At 42.2% G+C, this 14,211-nt stretch overlaps 1 protein-coding gene across 13 annotated transcripts in view; it reads left to right on the top strand.

Moving 5' to 3' along the window:
• FRMD4A (FERM domain containing 4A) overlaps positions 1-14,211 on the top strand; it is a 676,100-nt gene that overhangs the window by 548,581 nt on the left and 113,308 nt on the right. For all 13 annotated transcript variants that reach the window (XM_069228743.1, XM_069228739.1, XM_069228737.1 and 10 more), the window contains exon 11: positions 5,205-5,291. In XM_069228743.1, the coding sequence (XP_069084844.1) occupies positions 5,205-5,291 (87 nt within the window). The remainder of the gene's footprint in view (positions 1-5,204; positions 5,292-14,211) is intronic.

The raw sequence follows: 14,211 nt of genomic DNA on the forward strand, positions 1-14,211 counted from the left end.
CACAAGCACTTTAACCCCCATGATATCACAGAGAGTGCCAAGATAGTGCTTCAAATTACCCTTCGATTTGATGACACAGTTACGCAAATTATGAAATCTCGAAGCGGCGTCATAATAACAAATTATGATTTATAACTGGCACCGCCACCTAGTTTCTGAATACCAACAAATGTATGCTGAAGAAGGATGGAGGGAGGGGGGATGCAAGCAGCGTCACTGGGACATAAACTATCCAACAGGTAACCCCACAGAATTCCGTTGCACCCCGTCCTCTGCTCTCTGTGCCGCCATCTGTAACACAGATGGATTGTTTTTATGGCCCAAGAAAGAGTCATCATCTCCACTAATGGTTTGTGTATAGTGAAATGGACAGAAAATTGATGGGTCTGATAAGGGATTTCACTAATCTCTGTTGCATCTTTGAAGGACACCAGAAAGAACAAGACTGCATGAGTACTGCCCCACTCCCTTCCATATCTCTTTGTCTGCCCAGCTAGAACTGGGCAACAAAGATCATTTACCCCTATATTCTCTGCCCACAGTCTGTTTAAAAAGTGCTTACATTTGGACCGAAACATATAGTTACGCATTGTCCCTACGAATGTGCACCAGCGTGTGATTCAGAAGTCTTCAGTGGCTAGAGTGTGGAGTTTTTTTGCCAATGTATTTAGCCTCCCCTACAAATTTCAATGAATCACTTGCCATTTACAAACTTACTATTAATTATTAGAAACAGATCTGCACTGAAGGACACGAAAATGACATGTGAAATGAAATATGGCCTGTCTCTATTTTCTGTGTGCTTAAAAAAAAAAAAAAACACTCCCTTCAGCTGCTGTTTCAGGGTGATCCGTCAAGCGGGGCCCGAGAAAAAGGGCATTTCCCCCATACATTTTTTCCTAGGGTCTTTAGACATGAATACAGCCCGAACCACTGGACGGAATTACACCAGATTTGGCAGGAAACTAGATCTTGGTGCACAGATTCTGCTTTATGGTATTTGGTGTAAATCAGTTCAGTAGTTTTTGAGATGTTAAAGATAAAAGAAATGTAGATATCTGGACAATTGGTGTTCAGATATGCTCTGACTGGCCAATTTAAAGGAGACTAGATAATCCTTATTGGTTGGTGACAACCTGAACAATATTTTTTCAGTCATTACAAGACTCAGAGACTTGGTCCCTGTGTCCTGAAAATGAATAAAAAAAATATGTAAGTGGGCAGAGTGAGCACACCCAGACCCCAAAGGGCATAAATGGGATGTCCCAAATGGATTCTGCTCCTTTTTTGTCTGGCCACAGCATGGCGAACATGCTGTGGCAGCACTTACAGGACTCTGAGGCATGGTCCCCACTGAAATACATTGTAGTGAATTGCAGGTTTTGAGGGTCACAAAAAGGTGAACGTATAAAGGGTGATAACAGATTTTAGTTACAATATGAATGATTTGTTGGTGGTACCATACTCATTTTAGGAATTGTGGTGTGTCCTAAGGTGATTTTACCCAGTGAAAAATCCTTCTGCTGGAATTTCATGAATCATGTTTGAGAGAAAACTGTATTCCCATGATTTTGCTTTTGAGGTTATGGAAGGTGCTCCAGAAGCTAAAATGAGAGTATATTTTCTGTAAATGCACACTATCTTTCTCAGCCATATGAGAATGAAGTCTGACATTCTCTGTAAAACATGTTCTTCAACAGGAGCAGCCTGTAAGTCGATTTCCAGTCTTGCTTATAACAAAAGTGTGATTGATAAAACCGAAAGCATTTCATTTAGAAAGGAACAACATAAGGGGCTTCATTTTGCCATATAAATTATGGTTGGTTAGTGCTCTAGATAGAATAATTAGGACACGTTTTAAGCGAGCTCTCAAATATCTTCCTCTTCTATTTCTTTAAACCATTCTGACATGCAGACTGAAACATGCATTTTTATGGGTGAGCGCAAAGCACTCCGTCCCTCTTCTAATCTCTCTTTAGGGGGATTTTAACCAAGCCCATGTTACGTCAGTCAATTTCATTGGTTTGTGGGCTTGCCTTTTAAAATCCGCTTGTTTTCATTTGTGAAAGGCATGGTTACGTCATGCCTTTTTAAAATCCGCTTGTTTTCATTCGTGAAAGGCATGCATACGTCATGCCTTTTCCGGTGTATAGCCCTCCTCGAGAGCACCGGTAAACTACTGGAAACATACGAAGATCCATGTTTTCCGTATGGTTTCTGGACTACGTTTTCTTTTTATTTTACAGCGCGATCTTGCTGTGTTCTTCATTTAATGTGTCAAGAAAAGACTGGTTAGGAGTTAACAATGCTAATAGCTCTAACTCAACGAATGCGAGACCCGTTGGATTGCAAATGCTTGTTAACATCTGCAGCAGACTGCCAGTTAACTTCCTGGTAAACAGCAGCTTTTCTACAGTATTCTAATGAGCAACTAGAGTGCTAACATTCTGAATTTATGCTAAAAGTGTGAGACATCGGAATGCCATCTTGATGGAATCGAAGTAGAAAACTGAAAGCATTTTCTACAGAGGATACTGCAGTAAATTAGGTTTTTAGGGCGCTTCCTCACAAATAAGTCTTCCAAGATGCCCACCAGAGAAAAAAAAGCTCAAATGTAGCACAAATATCACCCAAATGTAGCCCAAGTATAGCCCAATGACAGAAGTGTGCAAAACACTTAGGCCCTCATTACGACTTACAAAGGCTGTCGGAAAGGGGACTCATAATCCCCAGTGCAGCTACCGAGACCACCAGGCTGTCGACAGGTGGCCACCTGGCAGTGCATACATTTATTTTGGTTTTAGGTATGGGGAGTGTAAGTGATTTGCCCAGAATCACAGGATGTTGAGCTGACGCCGAAACTCGAACCTGATTCCCCAGTTGGAAAGTCTGCAGCTCTGTCCATAGCGCCACATCCTGTCCCTTAAGTGTAACATATAATCAAGTGATCAACTGGATAAAAAACAGAAAGATAGCAAACAATTTAAAATTGCCTTGTTGCTATTTGAGAACAGAGCAAATATGTTCTAATTTCAGTTTTTTAGAGCACTAACCATAATTTCTATGGGAATAATACCCTCTAATTTTTAAAATTTCTAAAGGAAATGCTCTAGGGATTACGGCTTTGAATACATCAAGGTGATTTCAGGCATACCACACTTTTGTAATAAATCTAGAATGTTAGCAATATAGTTGTTCATTAGAATAGTGTACGGAGGCAGAGTTCATGGGCACTGACTCGGATAATTGAGGGCAGCTGCAGCACAACAGAGCATGGAGGGCAGAAGGGAATGACTGCAAAATAGACTATGGAGGACAGGAGGGAGAAGATGAGTCACGGAACTCAGACAGGCAGGGTGGAGGTGGCAGGGACAGGCGGCAGGCAGGTGGGGGGGGGCAGTGGCAGTTCAACAGAGCACACAGAGTAGATGAGATGGGCAGTGGCAGGCCCATGGAACATGGTGGGCAAAAAGGAGGGAGCAGGGGAATACACACAGAAATCGAAGTGCAAGGGGAAGAAAGGTAGGGGCAGCAAGCTAAGCACAGCAGCTAAGTAGGAGGGAAATAATGGCGCATAGAACTGGGCAACGAAGGGCAGGTGTAGTGAGCAGATACATCAGGCTAAATGGAGAGCAGTGACAGCACATCGGACCATGCAGGGCAGGAGGGAGAAGGATGGTGCATGGATCCGGACAACAGAGTTTAGTGAGGAGGTGGATGGGGCAGCAAGCAAACTGTTCAGGGCAGGCAGGAAGGGCAGTGGCAAAACAACAGCCACACAGGGCTGTAATGAAGGAGCAGGGGCGTGGACCAGGACAGTGGATGGCAAGGAGATGGGGGGGCAGGAGCAGCAACCTTGGGTGGGGCAGCACAATGCCAGGCCAGGCCCTGCATCCATCCCCTCTCCCCTATTGATTGCATTGCTGTGGACATCTTACTTAACGTTAAAAAAAAAAAGTTGAAATTCACTGAAAAAACAGGTTTCAGGGACGTTATAGTTAGGAAATATAATTTAAAAAACCTTAGAAATTCACTAAAAAACAAAGGTTACAGTGACTTTATAGTTAGGTTCAGATTTTACACACACAAAACCATAGAAATTCAGCTTTTATAGTTATTTCAAGTAACTATGACTTGTGTCTTAATGTAATTATAACTCGCGCCCTCACCATGCACTGCTAATTACCACGATATAACATCACTCATGACATCATTGATAATTTCACTGCAACATTTGCAGTGAAAGGTTTGATGAGATAACTGTTGCAAGTTATAGTTACCTTAGGGCACGAGATATAGTTATTTGAAATAACTATAAAAGCTGAATTTCTAAGGTTTTCTGCGTGTAAAATCTGAACCGAACTATAACGCCCCTATAGCCTTTGTTGTTTTGGTAAAAAAAAAATGTATACATATCTATGTGTCTATATATTTATTTATACACACATATATATAGATGTCTATATCACACACACATGCATATTTGGTGCTTTCTGAGAGAAGAAACTGCTCCCAACCGTCACACCATTTTAAGGAGGATGAAATCCAGCTGTAGGAAAGTCAGGCCAGCGAGTCCGAGAGGGACGGTGTTGGCATTGCACTGATCACTTACAAACCTCCATTTTCCAGACAGTGGCTGAATCCTAGACTGCTGTTTATTTAAGAGACAACTGCCTACCCCTGGTCTGTGGGCCTCACACAATCAATCACAGTAAAAGGAGGGACAGAAATCCCAAATGGGTCTCTGGCACTGCAAAAATGCAATAATTAGCATTGGAAGCAGCGATCTGAAATTGCATTTTAAGTATGTGCCTCTACTTCTTTCAGGCTAATAGTTTTACCATTTAGAACATTCCATTTTCTGAAATACTGTATTCTCCTCTGTTGACTGAAGTCCCAAAGTGTCTTGTTATTTTATGGCGGTGAATCACAGAGTGCTGTAGTAATAAATGTCATGGCGGCTGTGGCCCCACTACTTTAACCTATGTTATGCACACACCGTCTCCCAGTCTGGCAGATCCTGTTTCAGAGTGACTGTCGGGTTCCATTGCTGTCCCTTAAATAGGTTTGTGTTCGGTTTCTCGTGTATCATCCAGCCCTGCTGGGCCTTTCATGTTTCCTCCCACCCCAGAAACCTCTGCAGCCTCCTATTTCACTGCATTATTAGACATTTTTCCCTCATAACCTTCTTTTGAACCCAATAGGACAAGCAAGGAATCCCCTGGTGGCTCGGACTCAGCTACAAAGGCATATTTCAGTACGATTACCACGACAAAGTGAAGCCAAGAAAGGTAGTCTGTTTTTAACTTGATGTTTTTTAAACAAGACTTGCTTTTTCTTTTTATTAATTTGTATTGCTGTGACACGTGCCACACTTAAGCATTGGGTAGGGCAAGGGGGTGGTTTTGCAGAACATTATTCATCATGAAGCACAACTTGAATTCTGCATAATATGTTCGGCCGTGTTTATGTTTGCAAGTCTCGTATTGGACTTCTGGCTACTATTTGCCTCCAGTGCTTTTATGTTGCAAAATGTGGGGTTTTTTTATGCACCATACCGGTGCTTATGTCCTGTCCACTGTTGTCTGTCATATCCATAGTAACCACATAAGAAAACCATAAAAATACGGCACGTAATGTATAGTCAAGTAAAAAAAAATCCTTCACTACATGGTGTGCATACGACATTGAGAAAAATAAAAAAGTGATGACTAGAATATTCGAATTAATCTCAGCTGCTGAATATCCTGAGGCATTCATTGCTCACTGTGCCACTCCAGACCCCTATTCAACCTTATGAAAATCATCTTTGGTCTTGCCCGAGAGGATCATCCCATTCCAAACTGCTGGGTCCCAACCCTCTGAACGGGTGCAGAAGCAGCTATGTTCTGGTTTCAGCCTTGTTGAGCCTCATCAATGAGTTGCAGATTGAGCTGAATCCTGGCAGTGCAGCAGATCCAAGGATGATTTGCTAAAGGTTGGTCTTTGTCCGTAGTGCCACAGCCAGCAAAAAAAAGTGACCACCTTCCAGATTTGCCATCATAGTGCAGAAGAGTGGTCATCGCTTTGTCAGTTCTCTTTATACCTAGAATGAACCACTTCCAGCTAAATTTACTTTTGAGATAAATGCTGCAATAACAACAAAGGTCAAGCATTCCTTGTTTAGTTCATTCAGTTATCCAGCAAATGTAAATCAGTTGCTACCAAAAATAATAATTTTAGATTTTTTTTGGTTAATGAGCAATATTGACCCATAAAGCCCATCAAACAGCGCAACCCAGTCAGATTGTGATCACACATATTAATGTCACGCACAGCACAGTGCATGGATGTGTTTCTGTACCAATTTAGGAGAAAAGATATACTCAAGCCCAGGCCTCTCCAGAACATAGAGCTTTATCCATTAAATAGCTTAGGACTAAGAGTATATGTTAGTTACCATCTGTGTAGGTACACATATGTCCCTACTGTGGTATCGTAGGGCTCAAACCTGTCCAAAGCAATTACAGGGGATCTCTGCATATTGTTTAGTGTGTGGTTATAGTATGTCCTACATGGAAAGCATTGGCTATGATGTATGAGGTTCTGGCACTCGCTCTGGTCATGTTGCAACAAGCCTATCACTGCCAGTATATTCACCAGTGACAGAGAAGTGTGTAGGATTGACTGCACTTGATGCAGCTGCGTTTCTTCTCTGTTTTCTTCCTTAATCCCCGAGACAGCAGTTTACCCTGCCTGATGTAACACAAAACATTTTAGCTAACTTGTCCTAGTTTGTGGCTCGTTCAATGAAGGCACAATATCGTGAAGTATTTCAATACTTTCGTCTGGCAACGGTACCAAGAGTGTTATTTCTCTACCTCAACTAACATGCTACATGGCTATACCTGAATTGTGTGCTCCTCCCTACATCCAGGCCCTGGGTTCTGATTGCTGTCTCGTGCAGGTGAGGGACTGAATGTGTGAATCGTATATTTGATGTTAATGTATTGTAAGCCCTGAACGTGAAGGGATCTGATTAGGGTTTAGCGGCTCTACCGCAACATTTGTTGAGTGCGGGCAGTCATGGGCACCAGTCCCGTGCCGCTGCCACTCACCAATGCGGTGAGGGTTTCACTGAACAAGAGGAAGGCTCTTATGCATGGTTTGCTGGTCCCAACAGTCATTCAAAATGGTAGCAACTCTTTGAATGTTGTATGTCTTGGTATACGCTTACCAAGCGTGCATGTACTTTGCATGTGAGAAGTTCCAGGCACCGTGACACACAGGAGTGAGTTACAGCCCATATATAGTATAATGAAGCGGAGCTTTGATGAAGCCGCTCCGATGACTCTGGTTTATTGGGCCTTTCCAGAATATAGGGATAAGGCATTGTATAGTTGTGAGCTGATTGTGGAGACTGCTCTGGGGCAGTGGGGCAGTGGGGCAGTGGTCAAAGTAAATCAGAAGGTAAGACTAGTGATGGAGTGCCTGGGTTTGGGTACAGTTAGCAGGTGGAGGTTGGCTGATGCTGATGATGAGTGAGAACCAGTGCTTGATGCGGTTATTTCTGATAGGTTGCTGGGGCGTCCCATAGCTTTGTACACGACAGTAGGTAATAAAGGGTCATACTTGTCTTTGGTAGATGCACGTCTTAGTCGATGTCAGTATGATGAGATTGGCGAGGATCGTGGTACGGTGTGCGCGGTTTTAGTTGTGGCATTAATTATTTTGCCCTGTGGTAGAGGGCTTATTGCTGGGGCGAACATTTAGTAAGCTACAACACTAAACAAACATGATCATCATTAGAGTATGAATCTGTGACATGGTCTCAGAAAAAGGGAGGTGTGGACAGATTTTCTGGTACTGAATAGTTGAATCCCAGCAGTCATGCACATTGAGTATGCAATGATTCCAAGCACTTGTTACGATTAAATTATACTCCTTGTTTTTTGTCAGAAAAGGAGGGTAACGTGGTGTCTGGGATAAGGGCAATAGGGGACCCTGTCCATGTCGACCGTGACCTTACAACGTGTGGAAGAAGAGGCTGTCATTTGGCATGATTATATCACAGCAAGTCCCAAAATACATCTGCTGTGTTTGCAAAATCAAGGCTGCCTCTTAAGAGAGGCTATATAGTTCAGCAAATTAGCCAAGCGCTCTGAAGTAACGCAGCGCATATTGATATGTGATGCAACTTAAAGCACTGTCTGCCATGGATACTTTTATTTTAAGAGTGTTATATATATTTGTATTATATATAATAGTCCAATATTTATAAAACGCTAGATACTTTCTAGACCAACTAAGCATGAGCTCAACCTGAGCCACCGAACGATACACAAATAAAAGCGTCTTTAGAGCCTTTCTAAAATCTATGAGTTGTTGAAAACCATTAAGGATGTCCACAATGAGCTGCCCATCACAGAAAAACATTCCATTCTCACGTACATTACTGGGAGGCATCAGGAGATATTTACCTGTGGATCTCAACATTCTGTCAGGGCAGTACGGCAAACTGCTGTGGTTAAGGTATCAGAAAGCAGTACTGAAAAGTGTTTTGTGTATCGGAAGTGAGAGCATCACACTGTACAGGGGCACCAGGAAGCACTGCAGGCTTTCTTGAGCTGTGGAAATGTGTGCGGCTTCAGGCAAGTTAAGGGAAGCTCTTACTGCTTAATTGTGTGGTACTTGAAGCTTGCTGGCATTCCTTACCTAGGTCCCCACCAGCGGGGCATCGCCACAGTCCACTTGATCTCATATAGCGGTTCATGCAATGGTAGATAAAGCTTCTAGCATTAGTAAATGTTGAACTTCACTCAGGAGTTTGAGTTGGAGGTTCAAAGAGTGGCTGATCAGATCGACTTCACGGACCATAGTAAACCGCTTATCAGAATTCACCCTGAGACTTTGGCATTGCGTGCTTCGGGTGCGTTCATGCTGCATAGATTCATAGTTTCTCATTGAATTAATTCCAGAATTTAGTTAAATATCTCTCTTACTTTCTCCCTATCAACATTTGGTTCACTGATCAATAGGAAAACCTCTTTAGTGTTGTGTGTCTGTTTTTGAAAACTGGCCCCCTTGGTGTTAGCGAATTGGAGTAGGGGCTGAATATAAATATGAATCTAACCAGATCAAAACAATCAATTCATTCACTGACTGAGTGATTTCTAATCAACTACAGTTGTCAGCACTTACCTTGTGTGATCAACAAGGTTATGCTTCGTGTTTTCAGATGACTGGTCTTACAAAATAAACATGAGCACATGATAAATTGGCAAATCTGTACACATTCTCTTTTAAATGAAATATCATAGATAATCTTTTATCCGGCTTAGGGGACCAAAGAATGAGTGGCTCACAGACCCGTGCAGGAGCGGTGGCCGCCCAGCCTCAGTAGGATAGTCCTTGGGCCTCTGCCGAGCCGAAGAGGAGGAACGCACGCGGCGTGGTGCACACGTGGGGGCGAGGGCAGCCCCGAGTTTCATCACTCACTCATTCATTCACCGGGGACGCTGCAGTTGGCAGTGGATGAGGTGGGATGCTCTGGCTAGTACTTTCCCCGGCTCAGTTCTCTAAGCTTTCCACTTCCTGCCAGGCGTGGAGCCCCGGTGATCCCTATAACTGTCCTCGCGCCCTGTCGCGAGCTTAGTCTTCTGAGAGTTGGTTTAATCTAAGGGGGTGGGGTTAAGTCCAGGTGTGACACAAGTACGTGCCAAATAATTTGCTCAACTTTCACTTTTCACAGTTTGTTTTCATTTTCCCCTTTTCATGAAGCGCTAGTTTTAACCCCGTCCCTATTACACATATAACCGTTTGCCTGCACGTCCAGGGCCGCAGGGCGGGGTCTCGCTGCGCCCAGTTGAAGGGCCCAGCACAGTTCTGAGGGAAACGGCCTCCAGCCGCCTATCAAGAAAGTATGCCAAGCACCACAATGACACAAGCGTTAGGGGTATGCGAATGTAGCCTTTCAACTCCTCCGAAGCCTTGTGTTCGTCACTGAGGGGCCGCTAGTAGTCAGCTGAGGGCGGGGACTCGCAAAGTCTGAGCCACCGGTGAGAGCAGAGCCCTTGGGCAGGAAGAACGTATTCTTAGCCGCACTAATGAGCCGTCCAGTCGTCCTACAGATGTCTGTGGCCACGGCCGAAGCTCGGGCCTGTTTTTCACACAACTAACAAATGAGGTTTTGCCTCTGCAGCAGCTCGGCTTCCACGCTAAGAAAAACCGATGATGTGGGTATTAATGCATTCAATTTCAAGGTTTTACTGGAGCAAATCTTTACCTTTTTGTGAGTCATAAATTCTGCGTTCCCACAAGTGTTAACTAACATTCCCTGGACCTTGCCTGTTTCTTGTGGTAGGCTGGGTCCGTTGTCATTCTCTCGGTACCACATGTTTAGTGAATGTCACAGCGTTTATAGTTCTTCCAGGGTAGGTTGCTCCTCCCCTTTTCATCTCCTCAGTTTCCTCGCAGAGAAGCCCCTAATCAACTTCCAAATCTACTGTAAACCTAAAATAGGACTCGTTATCTTGATCAAAAACGGTTTGGCCAATTAGGTGAAGTCTGTTTAGTAATAACGTATTGTGCAGCCTGAAAGGAAGGAGGGTGCTTCCCAAGGATGCTTGATAGCAATCAGTGTGCTGCAGTTTACGCTCCATAGGTTACGCCCCTCGCCATTTATGGGGATGGTTAAACTTTATTGAGGGAAGGACAGCTAGGCCCTCTTGTTCTCCTGCTGGAAGCACGCACAGCTGAAGGGGACATCGCCGGATTCTTCGTTTGCAATGGCCAGGTTGAAGGCCGGAGCCAAGTACGTGCTGCTGTAGAACATACAGTAGGCAGAAGTGCAACCCGCAAAAACCGAATAAACACCAAGACACAAACCCCAGACACTGTATATTCGCTTAATAATTGCTTGCTAAATAAATGCTAGCAAGACACCATTTTGGGGCATTGAAATGACTAATTCCAATGCCATACATGTTTTTCGTTCTATCATGTATCCTGAATCCATGTTTTAAACATTTAACATTAAAACATTTTTTTCAACATTTTCTATCACCTGTCTTTGTCATTATCCGGGTTTCCTTTCAACCTTCGCCACCTTACCATAGGTTCTCTTTCACTTCTACGGGTTCACCCCTTTCTCATTTTAGCTGCCCCAGGGTTCTCTTCCTTCCCCGGCTCTCGAGATCTCTTCTCCACAGCCAGGCTCAAGACCATTCGCTTCCCGGTTTGTGCGTTTGATACTCGGGCAGCGATGAGGTCTGCACTGAAAGGTAGTGGATACCCGAAGATCAAAGTGAGACACAGTGCAGGGCGTGGTGCCTAGAAACACAGACGCTGCTCCAGCACACATTGTGAGTCTCTTAGGCTTCCCTTACCATTTTAGGATTTCAACCTCTCCCCGAAGCACCTCCCAGTCTTTTCATGCAGCCAGAATGTAGTAGTTTAATTGCTTTAATTTTTTGCATTGCGTAGAAGAAGCTTTCGGGTGGGAAGGTTGGAGGTTTATGGGCCTAAGCAGAGCATTGTCCCAACATGTTCTGGCTAAACCATTCATCCTTTTTTTGAGTGGTTGTGAAATTATTTTTATATATGGAATTTTAAATAATTTGCTGTGAACTCTTCATTTGGGTCTACATCGTTGAATATGAATACGCTGCTCAAAACAAATACATGATGAAGATTGCAATAATCACTTTCCTTTAGGGATTGTTTACATACCAGGAACGATCAATTTCTCATACTTCGCCATCTCTGTCAAATATCCTGTTCTCCAAAGTTGTACCCATATTTACCATCTTATTTTTTCCCACTCCTATGCTTGAAATCTAGATTGCATTTCTTATCCTACAGCTTTCACTCTGCCTCTGACACTGTCAGCTCTTCTTCTCAGTGAGGCCATATGATGAAAGGCAGATACCCCGGCTCATGGATTTGGATGTGTAGTAGGAAAACATATGATCTCAATCTAAAAAAAAAACAGATTTGGAATTGATTTATGTTGTTCTACTCCAGTGAACATTTACCGCAGTGTCATGCCATCTTGACAAGACCACCCATGTTCACAGATTTTCAGGCTTCTGTTCACAGAATTTCAGAGTGCCTCTTGTCTTTATAGCTGTATCAGAACTTTGTCTGGGCAAAATCTCTCACCAGAATATGGAAATGTTTTGAACAGTCATCTATTAGCTATTAATTCTTCTTCTTTTAAACATTTTAAAGAAAGCTGTGGTCTTCCTCACCTAAAAAATGCATTTACTTTGCAATACTGACCTGACCAGCTGTAGGCCCATTTCACTTTTTGCACTAAAGTTGATGTAACATGTAGAATGTGGTCAACTTGCAAACAAATTAAAGTGGGTTTCTTGGTCTCTGGCAGGGAAGGTTTGGACCTTGTGGTGGCTCTGTATGGGTGGCATCCGTGCTGGACGATATAATTATAATTTCAGGGTGGTGGTGGTGTTAGAGCCCTGGGTCCTTTTGCAGATTTCTAAACCATCAGTCATAGGCTGTTGATCATCTGGAAACAATGTGAGTCACAGCAGTGCTCTTCCATGGATCCAGTTTTTCCATAGTGATCAATTTGTGCACGGCCCTCCAATCGCATCAATAATTTATATTTTGATAAGGAAGTGGCTGTCCAGAATTAATAGACTGATATCTGACTATTAACCATCTTTATCCGGGTTTGTACAATTTAAAAGTAATATGGTGCAGGCACCTTTGACCGCGATTTCTATATTTTTCTGCTAAGGGTGAAACACTTTCATGTTAGTTTTACCTCACAGTAGTAAAAGTGACCTCTTATAAGTTAGACATAAACATTTAGCATACTTACCCATTTTATAATTTCTAATCAAAGTGTGTTTTTTTTTTTTTTTAAATAGTTTGCTATTTTCTTCAGATTTGCATTGGTATTGTTCTGTTACAATAAGTACTTCTAGAAAACGCCTGGCTTTGAGAATATAATTGATACATTTTTATGAAAATTTCGACTCTACTTTAAAAAAAAGTGTAGCTATTCCCATATTTAATGGTTGCCAATTTTGAATTTATTATTATAAATCCAGCAAATATATTTACATTAATGTAGATTAACATATACTCAAAGTGTAGGCTGAAGAATGAAACAATATACACCTTAACATAAAATATAATTAAAGATAACAAACACTATTTTCAGTGTTCACCGGAAACTTGAAGAAAACGTCAGTGTTCTTCGTGGCTTATAAGTTAAGGAGCTTATTTTTTAGTTGTGCTGGTTGTCGATTTTAACTCTTCCAAGGTAAATTAGTTTTGATTTTTCCAAATTAGTTTCCCAGTTCATTATGCAAAATTGTTGCCAAATAAATTACTTTTTAAAAGTTATAATCTACTCAATTCTAAATGTGAAGCACTCTTGTAAAAATAGCCTTTCCAGATATGAAGTAAAAAAAACGTCATGATTAAAATAAATATTGAGCTAAATTATTGAAGCAACAAAAGTCCACCCTCCCTAAGGGTCTGCATGGGAAAGCAGCTTGCTGGTGGGTTGGTCATTCTACTTTGGTGTTAGGACCATGGTTCAAGGGGATTCTTATGTCCCCCGGGCCCCACCAATGAAGTGGCAGAGACTTCTGGTATATTAGTTGTGTTACCCAGACCTGGGCAAACCTTGCAGATGCTTTAGATACACCTGTTTTAGCCCTGTCTGTGGAAGTACCATTTCTGAGCACAAGGCAAAAAGTTGCATGCACAGAGCGCAGTTGGTATATTTCCCATAAAGGATACAACCACACCCCATTTGCCTGAAGAAAGATAGCATATGCCTCTTGGGCGTACATTGGTTAAGAGAGACTTGAAGAAGGATAAAAAATAAATCACAACTATTCTGCATGGCCCTCCATGCCAGTTGACTTATGACTCACAATTTATATGGCAGATGCAATTACAAATATGAATAATCTTATAAATGAGATTACATATCCAATTTCCCATAACACTATGGAAGAGATGACTATGAATGTAGTATTAGTTATTTATTTGAGTATGTATTGTTATTTATGTTGTGTTTTTAGTTAGTGTTACCTATTAGTATGAATATTGTGATGTCATAAGCATTGCATTTGGTGTGCAAGTTATGGTGTGCAAGGTTGTTATGAAGTTGAGGATTTTGACCCTGAGCATTACTTGGCAATTTTAGGGAGTGTTCGGTTTTAACACATAACCATAACTTCACTTTAC

Source organism: Pleurodeles waltl, chromosome 4_1, assembly GCF_031143425.1.
Source record: "Pleurodeles waltl isolate 20211129_DDA chromosome 4_1, aPleWal1.hap1.20221129, whole genome shotgun sequence".
Taxonomy (NCBI): Eukaryota; Metazoa; Chordata; class Amphibia; order Caudata; family Salamandridae; genus Pleurodeles; species Pleurodeles waltl.